General features: G+C 39.2%; 1 protein-coding gene across 1 annotated transcript in view; it reads left to right on the plus strand.

Moving 5' to 3' along the window:
- Positions 1 to 7,646, plus strand: part of HIF1A (hypoxia inducible factor 1, alpha subunit (basic helix-loop-helix transcription factor)) — a gene marked incomplete at its 5' end in the record, with an annotated part of 15,589 nt that extends 7,943 nt beyond the window's left edge. Inside the window, 7 exons of the mRNA XM_010138358.1 lie at positions 134 to 354; positions 539 to 819; positions 1,346 to 1,468; positions 1,696 to 2,090; positions 2,914 to 3,022; positions 5,741 to 5,867; positions 6,031 to 7,646. Coding sequence (XP_010136660.1) covers positions 134 to 354; positions 539 to 819; positions 1,346 to 1,468; positions 1,696 to 2,090; positions 2,914 to 3,022; positions 5,741 to 5,867; positions 6,031 to 6,182 — 1,408 coding nt within the window. The remainder of the gene's footprint in view (positions 1 to 133; positions 355 to 538; positions 820 to 1,345; positions 1,469 to 1,695; positions 2,091 to 2,913; positions 3,023 to 5,740; positions 5,868 to 6,030) is intronic.
- Positions 7,647 to 13,167: the final 5,521 nt, after the last annotated feature.

Below are 13,167 nucleotides of genomic sequence, written 5' to 3' on the forward strand. Positions count from 1 at the left end.
GGGGAGCGTAGTGGTGGTTGGTTTTGGGGGTTTTGGGTTGTTGGTGTTTTTTTTTTCAACTTACAAAACTGTTAAGCCTGAATTTATTCCTGTTAGCTGTTTGTTAACAGACATCCTCTTCTCTTTCTGACAGTGGAATTGTTCAAAAGGACTTGATTTTTTCCCTGGGACAGACTGAGTGTATGCTGAAACCAGTGGAGTCTCCTGATATGAAAATGACCAAACTATTCAGCAAAGATGACCTGGATGATACCAACAGCCTGTTTGAAAAACTGAAACAGGAACCAGATGCTTTAACTGTGCTGGCCCCAGCTGCTGGAGACACAATTATCTCTCTAGATTTCAGCAGTAATGGTGGGTGTGCCTTTAAATCAGAGAGCATGCTAATTAGTAAAGTTAGTATTTTACATAAATCTTGAAAAATAACCTCCTAGTATCACTTGCCTAGTGGTACTTTAGCTGCTGTTTAAATTTAATGAGGTCCGTAGACACACACGGTATTGTTACTTAGGTTGATGGTTTCTTTTAATTTTTATAGAGTCTGATGAACAACAATGTGATGAAGTTCCTTTGTATAACGATGTAATGCTCCCCTCATCCAGTGAGAAATTGCAGAATATAAATATGGCAATGTCCCCACTACCTGCCTCTGAAACCACAAAGCCACTTCGTAGCAATGCTGATCCCGCACTCAATAGAGAAGTTGTATTAAAGCTGGAGCCAAACACAGAGCCACTCGAACTTTCTTTTACCATGCCTCAGGTGCAAGAGCAACCAACCAGCCCTTCTGATGCAAGTACCAGCCAAAGTTCACCCGAGGTTAGTTACGCAATTTGGATATGCTGTCATTAAACTGTACGTGCTGTTGGGGCTTGGAGCAAATCTGGTGAAGGATGCAGCAAAGACAGGAATTGGAAATTATTTCTGTGTTATGATGTAAACTCATGCCACGATCTGATGAAAAAGATAAATTTTCAAACCAAGAATTATCTTTTCATTAAAGTGAGTCTTGCAAATGCATGCAATAGCACCTGATAGAAATCAGAGCTTGGGATTGGTCCTTCTAGAAAAGAATGGTTCAGAGACAACTTCTCTGAACAGCAAATGACTTGCAGTACGTTACAGTAGGGGCTGCTTGCAGGTTCAGCTGATCGTGCGCTTCCCAAGCGGGGTAGATTTGAACATGTACCGATAAACGGGTTTTCCTTTCCCATCCTAGTTTTGTGTTAACTGTAGCTTGGAGTTAGTTTTTGCATTAGAACATTTTTTTTCAGCAAATCTGTAGATACGATGCAAAATGATGTCATGGCAGAAACTTAAAACTGCGCTCGAAATGTTTTCACAGCCCAGTAGTCCCAACGACTACTGCTTTCATGTGGATAATGATATGGCTAATGAATTCAAACTGGAATTAGTGGAGAAACTCTTTGCAATAGATACAGAAGCAAAAAATCCATTCTCTACCCAGGTAATGTACATTAACTTAAAACTCTGTATCATCTTGATACGTATTCTCAACGTGCTTCTCTTTCTCTTAGAATATCTTCAGGAACCTCCTTCCTCTTTTATGTAATATTTTTATAAAAATAAATTGCAAAAAAATATTGTAAGGATTTGGTAAAAGGAAGAGCCTTAATGAAGCCATAGCTGAGAGGTTCTTACCTATTTACAGTTTTTACCTCTCGTCTCTTCCAGGAAACTGATTTAGATCTGGAGATGTTGGCTCCTTACATCCCAATGGATGATGACTTCCAGTTGCGATCCTTCGATCAGCTATCTCCACTGGAAAGCGGTTCTGCCGGCTCTCAAAACGCAGCCACCATTACCATATTTCAGCAGACTCAGACACCATCCAGTACTGCTGATGAAGTAAAACCAGTGACAGAACGTGTGGATGACGGGAAGACGCTAATTGTTCCTTCCTCTCCTGTCCACATAATCAATGAAACGAGTAGTGCCCCAGCATCACCTTACAATGGAAACAGGAGTCGAACGGCATCTCCCATCAGGGCAGGAAAAGGAACGTTGGATCAGACGGAAAAATCTTGTCCAGGAGCGCCCAGTGTGCTAACAGTCACTCTGAATAAAAGGTATTTTACAAGCAAAGCTTAAGCCCTAGTATCTGTTCAAGAAATTACATATAACACACTTATAAATACTGCCTCTGTCGTCTTTAGCATTCTGCTCCAAAGTAAAAATCGATACATTTAAATTTGGACGTTTCGAACAAGCTTGTTTTGGTTTGGTTTTTTTATAGTAAGCTTCCCTAAGGTTAGTTTTGCAGTAGCTGTTGCGTAAACACCTTATGTAATGGGCAGCTACTGTGTTCTTCAAGCTGTGTTCGTCATTTTCTTCTGCACTTGTATCTGACTGTGGCCTTAAAAGAAGGCAGTAGGCAATTCACAAGTAGTTACACCCTCGCAAAAGGTGCATTTCTTGTCCACTTTGAGGTAAGAGACCGCTACAGTCTGTGTGGCACAATTACTGCTTTTAAAACGAGCTGTATTTCATAATGATGGAGTGTGGCATATGTAGTAGAAATATATCATGATAGAAAACTCCACAAAGTCAAACATCTGACTCTCGATACGTACAAAATTTATCTGTACATGGAGATACTCAGAACAGACTTTTCCTAACCCTTCCCTCCCTTTCTGTTGAAAGCAAATTGCTGAACTTTTATGCTGTTTTTCTGCAGACTTTATAATTTTTAACTCATTCTGAGCTTCACAGCAAGAGTAAACGCTAACATTTGCTATGCTCACAGACAATGACTGTTGAAATGAGTTGATCATGAAAGAAAAATAGTATAGTTCGTAAATTCAGTTCTGTGATATTGTATATGTGTCCACAAAAAAAGAATGGCTTGAGGATAGTAGAAACGTCTTAACAGCCTGAATCAATTTTTCTTAGATCTACTGCAATGGATGAAGAACTAAATCCAAAGATGCTAGCTTTGCATAATGCTCAGAGAAAACGAAAAATGGAACATGATGGTTCACTTTTTCAGGCAGTTGGAATTGTGAGTTTTGTTTTACCATTTTAACATATTCACTTTTAACCTTGCAATTTCTGAAACAAGGCATCAGTGCAGACTCCTGAGTTGAGCTGTTGGTTTGCAGTGGAACCTTGGGATTGGAGGTAACTGTTCGATAGTGAAACTCCCACGTATATGCAGATACTCTGATTTAGTTCTTTCTTACTGTCAGCTGTTGCAGAAGTGCCCTCTGTAGTCAAGCACATTTCTTGATTAGGTGAAAGATACTCTTTTGTGAACATAGATGTTCTTCAGTAGAGTATGCACAAGTGTGAGACATCACCTTTGAATTTATAATTGCTGTATTTATTTCACCTGAATTCAAGCTCTATTTTCATATTTGTCAGTACTGGGGATAGTGTTCTTATGCTTCTCTCTCTGCTTTCATCTTTCCATAGAGTCTGAGATTCCTTTAGTTCATCAGATAATGAGGCCATCTGAACCATAAGGGAGTAGAAGTCACAAAATGTAGCAAATGTATATTACTACCATTTTAATTTCACGCACACTTTCTTTAGTGTGTGCGATTGTGAGTAGCTTCTCATCATCTGTCCTAGCTAGTCAAAAGAAACTTCTTAGGTATTCTTAGATTTGTGTCACTTTTTTGGGGCTGTCCAGCTTGTTATTTTTTGGAAGGGTAGTTTAGCTCCATAATCATCTTTTACTGTCAGTTCTTACTATTTTGAAATCTTGAGCTTTGCCATTCCATACTCTTCTCTCTCTCTCTGTTCTCTCCCTTTCCTTCATTGCAAATTCCCACTTCTTAAGTTTTGCACAGTTAGTTCCTCTACTGCAATGTAGCCTTTGAGATTCTTTATTTCTCTAGTGGTCCATCTCCTAAGTGTAGTCACCCATCATATCTTAGAGTGCAAGTTTATTTTTCTTCTGAACTGTGAATTATTCCTGTGTTCACATTCTGGTTTAGGCAAGAGAAAAATCACTGTAGACTGTCTTTATCACTGCTCTCCTTTAGACAAGCTGAGAGCTTTTATATGTCAATTTTTTCTATGAGACAAGCAGACTTAATTAAAAAAATCATAACTATGCCATTGTTTTCTTTTGCTAAATGCTTTGCATTTTCATGCATGTTGTTCTGTTGCTTCTAATAACCCTGTAAGAATTCACAGCTTTGCAGGAACTGTTACTGCCTTCTGTTGTCTTTCTCACGTGATTGTGCTACAGCTGTCAGATAGTAAAATACTCCGAATAGCAAGGGATGTCATTAATTACACAGAACACAAGCAGTTCTGTATTAACGACTGTAATACTGTTCAGGCTTCTATGCTCAGTGCCTTTTCGATGCTTGTAAGTTCAAACATCATCCTTTGCTAAACCTTCTACTTTTTGCCGTATCTGACAGAAGTGTTTATAAATATTTTGCTGGCTTCTGCATTCAGAAGCTGAATTTTTCATGTAGCTGAGTCTTAGTGATGTTATTTCAAGCAAGTGCTTTTGTTCTTTGGCTTTTTTCATCCACAGTGAATTTCAGATAGAATGAACTAGGCCTTGCATATGCACAGAAGAAAAATCATGTTAAACCTAGGCTTAGAATACATGGTGCTTTGGAACTGTGCAAAAACTTGCCACAACTTCTTAGCTGTAAAGAAGTGGGTCTTCTTTTGCAAAGAGTGAAAATAAGTGAAGACCAAAGTAAAATCCTACTTCAGTTTTCTAGAAGGGCAAGATGTGTTACAGTAAGATTATTAAATAATTATCTAAATCATTATATGGAGAAAGACAGGAGCTGCATCTTCCTTAGGGCTGAATCAGATTCACAGTAAAAAAATAAACCAGCACCGGTGTAGGTGACTGACCTTAGCATGAAATGCAGCTTCTGAATCCAAGTTGTTCTATTATGCAACTGTCCTTTTGACTTGCACAGATGTTTTAGAACCTGGAAACATATGTTCTTCACTATATTAAGTGTTCAGGGTAACAGCAGTGTTCTGAAATGCCTTTTCCTCTTTTGCAGCAGTCAGTACTACTAATAACCAAAACTTTGCAGATTCAACTACTTTTTGTAGCAAACTTGATACTAAGTTGGAGTGTTTTCCTTCCATCCCATCTGTTTCAGTAGCAGCTTCTTCCTACTTACCCTAATTACACCGAGCCCTCTAAAAGCTTTCTAATCTCCAGATCGTCTATGCTGAAGTCAAAACAATATGCTAAGGAGCCACGTCTGCAACAGAATGGCTTAGAACAGCATTCCCTACAAGACTTGGGTCAGATGGCTTGGTGGCATTCACTGGAGTGCAAGCAGAATTTACATCTTTAATTTAGATAGAATCGACCTACCAGGGTCCCTCGGTCTCCTGTCTACACTGTTAATTCCAGTGCAGAAAACCATTAAAGACTCCAGTGAAAACCTGATGCTTACTCACACAAGAGCAGTGGTAATTAACTGGGTGTGTATGTGTACATATACATGCTCATCTTGAGCCATGGTAACTGATGATAACCAGCACTTAGTAATTGTTTTCTGTAAAGGAATTAAGGTCTCCAACTGATTCAGTTTTCTCTTAAATAATTTTCAAGGCCAGTGTACTTGGAAATACCTTGATCCCCAAGTTCTCAATGAAGTCAACTTTAAATTGTAACGATGCCTACATTAGTACTGAGTGACAGGAACTGTTTGGAAGAGGGAGGAGGAGGGCCAGAAAGATACGGTATTGAATACAGAAGATGTGTTTTGTTTCTTTCTAGGGGTCTTTATGCCAGCAGACAGGTGACCATGGAGGCAATGCATCACTTGCTTGGAAACGTGTAAAGGGATGCAAAACAAACGGTCATAATGGTGTGGAGCAAAAGACAATCATTCTACTATCAACTGGTTGGTATCTCCTCACGGGGAGCACGGGGTGGAGAGGGGCTGTGTGAAAGAGAGCCGAGTGACAAAAACATACCCAAACTTCCCTCCTTTATGAACAGCTTGGGAGGAAAGTTTTAAGCATTGTGAATAAAGTGCACTTTTTCTCCTTCCCCTCCCTCTATAGACATAGCAAGTAAACTTCTAGGGCAGTCGATGGACGAGAGCGGACTACCCCAGCTCACGAGTTACGATTGCGAAGTAAACGCTCCCATACAAGGCAACAGAAACCTGCTACAGGGTGAAGAACTGCTCAGAGCTCTGGATCAAGTTAACTGAGCTTTCACAATACTTGTTCCTTTTTTGGACACTGGTGAATCATCACCTAAAGCAGTCTATTTATATTTTCTATATCTGATTTTAGAAGCCTGGCTACAGTACTGCACTAATTCAGTTAGTTCAGTTTTGATCCCCTTTCTACTTATTTTGACAGTCTTTTTAATATGTTCTTTATGTAACAGTAACTCAAACTATAGTGCGTTTTTATAATTCTTTGGTACATACACTTTTAAGTCCATTACATTTAAAACACACTTGCAATAGCAGCTTTGAAATATGCACCTGATTTAAAAAAAAAAAGTATTTATTTTTTGGCTGGGGAATTGGTCACCAAAACTTACCGTTAGTAAAATGTCAACACAGGAAAAACTGGCAATACTCCCATCCTGTTCTTCATAGGTAGTTGGAAGACTTGTGCTCTCTTACTCTTTACGTTCAAATACGTTTTTTATTTTAATAGTTTTTATAAGAAACAACAATGCTTTGCAGCGGTGCATTGTAGCCACAATCGCACAATATATTTTCTTAAAAAATACCAGCAGTTCCTCATGCAATATATTACGCATTTATAAAAACTAGTTTTTAAGAAGAATCCTCTTTTGTTTGCCTATGAAATAATGTTTAAACCCTGGATTATGTCATTATTTTAATCACACTGTAATATAAATTGTTCTCAAATGCTGTCTTACGCTTTCGACTTCAAGGAGAATGGTTAGTCAAAGGAAAGGCTTTATCTGGAAAGGGCTAGCAGCGTTTTATTTGGATACGTTCTCAATTTAGAGAGAGTTTGATGTTCTTAAAGTAGTCACTTTGCCAGCTTTAAAAAAAAAAAAATCCCTGCCTGTAGTTGTTGAAGTTAATGCTAATATTGTGTATGATCTTAAATCTAAATGTTCAGCTTACCCTGTGTGGTATAGGTGATATTTCAAGCAGATTGTAAAACATCTTGCATTGTTAGCAAAGTTTTATCTAGTACATCATTGAGTTGCTCAATATTTTGATGTTTTGGTTTTATGCACCTTGTTGCTATTAACATCCATATGTTTTCATGTAGATTTCAATAACTTGAATATACTTAGAAGCCTTTTTATTTAGAAATATATAGTTGTCACAAACATCTTATTTTCCTATATGTACTGTACAAAACCTTCATTCACTCATTCTTCTGCTCTTTGTGGTTGGATCTAACACTAACTGTATTGTTTTCTTACATCAATAAACTATATGTGGACCAGGCCCCCTTGGGGAGTGTGTTATCTGAGAGAAACGAGATAATTTATATTTTTGTTAGTGGTTATTGTTCATCCGTGTTCCCTTTTTAACTTAGGGTTGATTGGAAATCACTGCTTCCTTACTTTGATTGTAACATCTCCACGTTAATTATTTGAGCCTATTCAGTACTGAAGTCTCCTAGACAGTGTTGTACTACCGCTTGCCAAAGATGTTAAACTTCTCAATCTGTTATCGCACCAGTTAGCAAACTTGAAAGTGAGGAGACAGCATATTTGTGTGACTTCAGAGTGGAAAGATTCTTCCTTACAAACAGCTAAAGGCTTGTCTCTGGAAGCTTGATCAAGGTAACACTGGAAAGCAGGCAAAAGTAAAATTCACAGGAGTGATCAGTTAAAGATGGGTTTTTATCTCAAAACTGCACAATTAGAAAATTAAGCTGGTACTGGATGGTAAAGCTTGTTCTACGTTCTTGTGCTGTTGACTCAGTAACTTTGACTATGTGACTTTTTTCATTTTGCTGTCTCAAACCATGATGCTACTGATACAACCCTGCAATGTGTAAATATGGCCAAGATACTCTCTGTGCATTCTTCAAACTATTTTAGATTTCTTACATTGAGAAGTTTTTTCTAATGTGGAGTGTCACAATTATTTTGTTTTATTATTATTTTTGGTTTTATTGTGGAAACTTTGGTTTCATTGGACTCTTGACTCCTTAAAAATCAATGTAATGGTACATAAGCTTAACCTGTTTTCTAAAATTACTCTTCCTGTTTCACTGACGTGATTTTTCTGTGAGATAGTGAGGAGAGTCCTGTAGACATGTGAAAGACACAAGGGGGTTCTGTTTTTCTTACTGCCCCAGCAAGGGGTTATCCCTTCCCATCTCCCAAGAGAAACTTCCCACCGTCCTGCCTGATAATGTGCTGTTACTCCCTTGACCTCACTGAGGAGGAGCCTGATCTGTTTGGATCTGTCGGTTCCTCTTCAATGTACTTCAAGAGGGCAGTGAATTTTCATAGAGAAAAATCCATGTTAGAAAGAGAAGGAAAACATAAGTGACCCACATGACTTATGGCTATGAGCCCCCTGCAATCATCTCCGCTCTTAATGACTGCGGCTGGGGATGTAAATGAGCCATTCATCAAAGAATCTTCCCTCTTCTCGCATTTTTTATTGTACATAACAACAAGGCTCAGCATTTTGTTACTGTCCTGGTAAAAGTGACTGAAACAAGCAATTAATGGAATGAACTGCAGTAGCTCTATTGGTTTAGGGAAAAAAACCAAACAAAACCCTACCCAACCTCCTAGAGAAGAATGCATGGAAAAATAACTAATTGCTCTGGCCTTGTATGAGCTTTGCTACATGCAGATGTGAGTTTGCAAAATCTAAAAGTACCTTTTAGCTCTTTTTTTTGTGGTTTTTTTTTTTTCTTGGACTCTGGGAATACACGGTGATTCTAAACCTACTTTAGAGGACAAGCATCTAGAATATGTTACTTTCTAAATGTTTTCTTAGTGGTTTTCAATAATTTTTTTGCTGACTTGCTACCTTTTAAAATGTTGAGGTGCTACATTGGAGCATTTATTCTTCACTAGTAAAGAAGAAACTCCAGTTACCTCCTTCTGCATGTGAAACATGCTGGATCATGTGGAAATGATAAACTGAGGACAATAACAAAGTTACCTTCCAGAAGGTTATCGTGACTACAGCAGTAGTCAAGTCAATTATTATTTTTATATATTGAGTCTAATTGATGTTTTTATCAACAACAGTGATGAGTTTTTAAAGGGTAAAGGAATCTTTAAACCAGTATTTATGACGACATCGTAAATCATGACTACCTGAAAGTAGTTATAAAGAACTACAGCTGTAGCTCCCAAGAAGTCATGAAGCCTGTTCTCCAGAAACTTGATCTTGAGGTGTAATATACTGAATAAATTATGGTAGCCTGGAGTCCAAAGTACAACCTTTTTAGCCTATCTCCCTCCCCTGTAGTGAGATCAGCTTTGACTGTGGTGACCTTTAAAATCTTCGTCTGAAACCGAAGCAATTCACTACTAAGTTTCCTTTCCCGTGTGTCTGTGTACACACATTAAACTTTCCCTGAGTAATAACTGAATTAAAGAATCACAGATTAAGGCCAGAAAGAAGCAACTCACTACTAAGTTTCCTTTCCCGTGTGTCTGTGTACACGCATTAAACTTTCCCTGAGTAATAACTGAATTAAAGAATCACAGATTAAGGCCAGAAAGAACTTTTACACCTTTACGTATAACACTGGTGACAATTTAAAGAGTTCAGAGCTTACTTAGGGTGAATTGTTCATTAGCCTATCTCCCTCCCCTGTAGTGAGATCAGCTTTGACTGTGGTGACCTTTAAAATCTTCGTCTGAAACCGAAGCAATTCACTACTAAGTTTCCTTTCCCGTGTGTCTGTGTACACACATTAAACTTTCCCTGAGTAATAACTGAATTAAAGAATCACAGATTAAGGCCAGAAAGAACTTTTACACCTTTACGTATAACACTGGTGACAATTTAAAGAGCTCAGAGCTTACTTAGGGTGAATTGTTCAGCTCTGCTTCCAATGAAATACAAGTGTAGGATCAAAGAAGTCTGGTGATTACAGATTAAACTACAGCATATTTAATAGTAATTTTCTGTTCTTTCAAGAGCTGTTTAATTAAACAGCTAAACAACGGTAGCTAAAGGTAGAAACGTGGGCTGGTCCACCAGTATGCGCTGGCCAGCTTTCTCCCCCGTGACACTGCTGCATGAACCCGTTCCTTTGCTGCACAGTGCTCTGGAAGGTGGCAGTCGTGAGGCCGTGAGTGCCTGACCACTGTCAACCAGGCTGGCCCTGCCTGAGGCTAACCCTCTGTTCCCGTCCCCACTGATCAGCTGCTGCTGAACAGAACGCACATCTCGCTCAACTGTCACTGGACTTACACACGATATCCAAACTGTAACTGTCCAGCATGAGAGTAAACACTTCACAGGCCAGGAGTACTTTGTAGGAAGACCCTTTTCATGGGAACTCGTGCAAGCTGCATGTCCAGCTTTCATTAAAAATACCATTGGCCATTAGGCACTTGACTCCCTGGAAAGCTCCATTCTGGAGAATGGTGATTTTTGATCCAAATTCAAGAACTGAGTTGTCATTTTCCTTCTGCTTCCCTGTTTACCTTGAGCAAGGCTTGCCAAGTTACCAAAAAGTTAAAGGGTTTGCTACTGGATTTATACAGTATGGTAGATTTTGTGAATAATAGCAGTATTCTTTCATGGAGAAGTGGTCTATTTTAATGGAATTCTTTTTTGGAACCAAGTACAACGTATTGCAATTGATATTTCTCTTGAAACATTTTGACACTTGTGACTGTATTTCTTTTTGATTGTGTAACAGTACAAAATTCAATAAAAGAGGGTTTGTTTCTAACTCGTGGCGTCTGTGATCTTTCTGTTCACCCCTTATCCCTGTTCTAAAAGATGGAGGTGGCAGATGGCAAAACCACTTTTAGAAGTGAACTAAATAATCACTGCTCAGTGTAACTAGAACTCCCTTGCGTGTTTGAAGTCTGACTTATCTACCACTGAACTCAGAAACTTTGACACTGAGCGTACACGTGGTGTGTTTTCCAGAAGCATTTGTAAATTCTGTCCTGCCCTTCGAGCTGAATCCCGTTCACCCCAGACCTGAGGGTCATCCCACCGGAATTCAGTGCACTGCATGCATGAACTGAAGAGGTCAGGCGTATGATTAACAAGTTGGACAGGAGGGACGGTGTAGGTTTTCCTGTGGGAAGCTAAAGAGAGAAGAGGGCAACGGATACGGAGCCAGAGGGACAGAGAACGCTTATGAAACCCCGTCGGGTAATCACGAGAACGCCCTTAGTACCGAAACAGAAACTAGGTTGAATGCAGGGTGACATCTCCAGGTGATTTCAGTTGCTCTCGGAACATGCAAATAACAAGAACTTGTGACTCCCGCTGTCTTGTTAAATCAATACTGCTTCCTACCGCACAGATTAAAAACCTTTCGCAACATTTTTGCTTGGCTGGGATGTCTGAGAGCTGAAGGCACGTGCAAGTGCTGTCACAGTAGAGTATGATCCTGGTATTTGGTATTAGAGATAGGTTTGTACCTACAGAGGTTTGAGTACGCTACTTAATAAACTATATCCATGGCTTATTTTCATGAAAATCCATTTAATACTATTTATTTCCATGTTTTCAATTTGAAAATGCGCTCTAATACAGTCATAAAAGGGTATTTTTTTTTTAAAAAGGAGTTGTCTTGCACTGTGTGCAACTCAAGAACTCCCGTATTTATGTCTATGCAGATAAATGGCTTTTTAAGTCGCAGCTTATCAGCTAGGAATTAATAGGGCAAGCAGGACTTCATCCTACAAAGAAGATAGAGTAACCAGCACACTCTTCCTTATCATCTAATTATTTAAATTTTTTTTTACTTTGGAAGGCAGTCTAATAATTAAATTGTACTAATGAAAAATCTGAAGGAGCACTAGATGAAAACCCACAATTTGTCAACAATTATTAATTACCATAAAAATTGCACTGTATTTCATTGTATACACCAGAGTAAGGGGAATTCTACTAAAAGACCCTGTTGCTTTTTATCATTCCTCTGCATTTTTATTCATTACACTGTAGCCAAACTTTCTGCAAGGAAAGACTCAGCAGATGTTAACACCTGGGCACAACAGCCTCATCCTCACTACATCTCACCCTACACAATGAAAGTACCATCATATGCAGCCCCATGTGCCTTAGAAAAAAAGAAATTCCCACCTAACGCTTCTTGAAACGCCACCTCTGAGAAATGACAACAGTCACTGCACGCTTACAATGCAAAAATCAGAAAACACACTTGAGCTTTACAAATCTGGCATCACCGGAGCACCAAGCTCCTCTGCTCCTTTTAAATTCAGGGATAACTCCTGTAACTAAATAGGGCTTGGCTCGACCTGTAAGTAATGACAAAGTCACTCCGTGATGTGTCAATTATTAACTTACTTGTGCTTTGAATCCTTCAGTCCTTTGGGGGGGAAGCATATTGTAACTGTTTTCCCAACAGCGTTGAGATTCTGTTCCAAAACCAGTATGTTTTGTTGAAAACAGGGTTACGCATAGGATGAACGCGGTCACTGCCCTGTGTCTCTAATCATGAATCCCAACGATAGATGAAAATGTCTTTTCAGAAAAAAGCCAAAGAAAACCCCAGCAGGTGCAGCTCTACCCCTGCAGCTGCTAAAAACTGTCCAGTTTAGACCTAACAGCTCTGCTAACGCTTCTTCCTATCATCAATGACGGTGGCAACCAGTGGTGCTTAAAGGCAACAGCTGTTCAGCTGATGGTCACTGATTTCCTACCCATCGATAAAGGCTGCTAAAGGTTGGATTCCAGCAACCTTTTGGGAACTACGGAAAGATGCTTTTGTGCCTGAAGCGTTGTGGAAGCTGCTGTCACTGTAGGAGCTGATAGCTTGAGGAGCCCTAGCTTTGAGGAGAGACCCTTGGATCCATTAGTTGATGCTAATGGTTATTTGTAGAACATCACGGTACCAGAGCCAGCAGAATTTAAAATCCATTTTGCAGTGCATGATTATTTGAGAAAGCAAAAGGTGAATTTTTAACCGGGTCACAGTGCGAAACTCCTGCAGGTTTAAATACCCTAAAGGCAGGACGCAACGAACCATCCCACCCGTACTCGCCACTTTTCCTACGTG

This window comes from Buceros rhinoceros, unplaced genomic scaffold (assembly GCF_000710305.1).
Source record: "Buceros rhinoceros silvestris isolate BGI_N320 unplaced genomic scaffold, ASM71030v1 scaffold6486, whole genome shotgun sequence".
In the NCBI taxonomy this organism is placed as follows: domain Eukaryota; kingdom Metazoa; phylum Chordata; class Aves; order Bucerotiformes; family Bucerotidae; genus Buceros; species Buceros rhinoceros.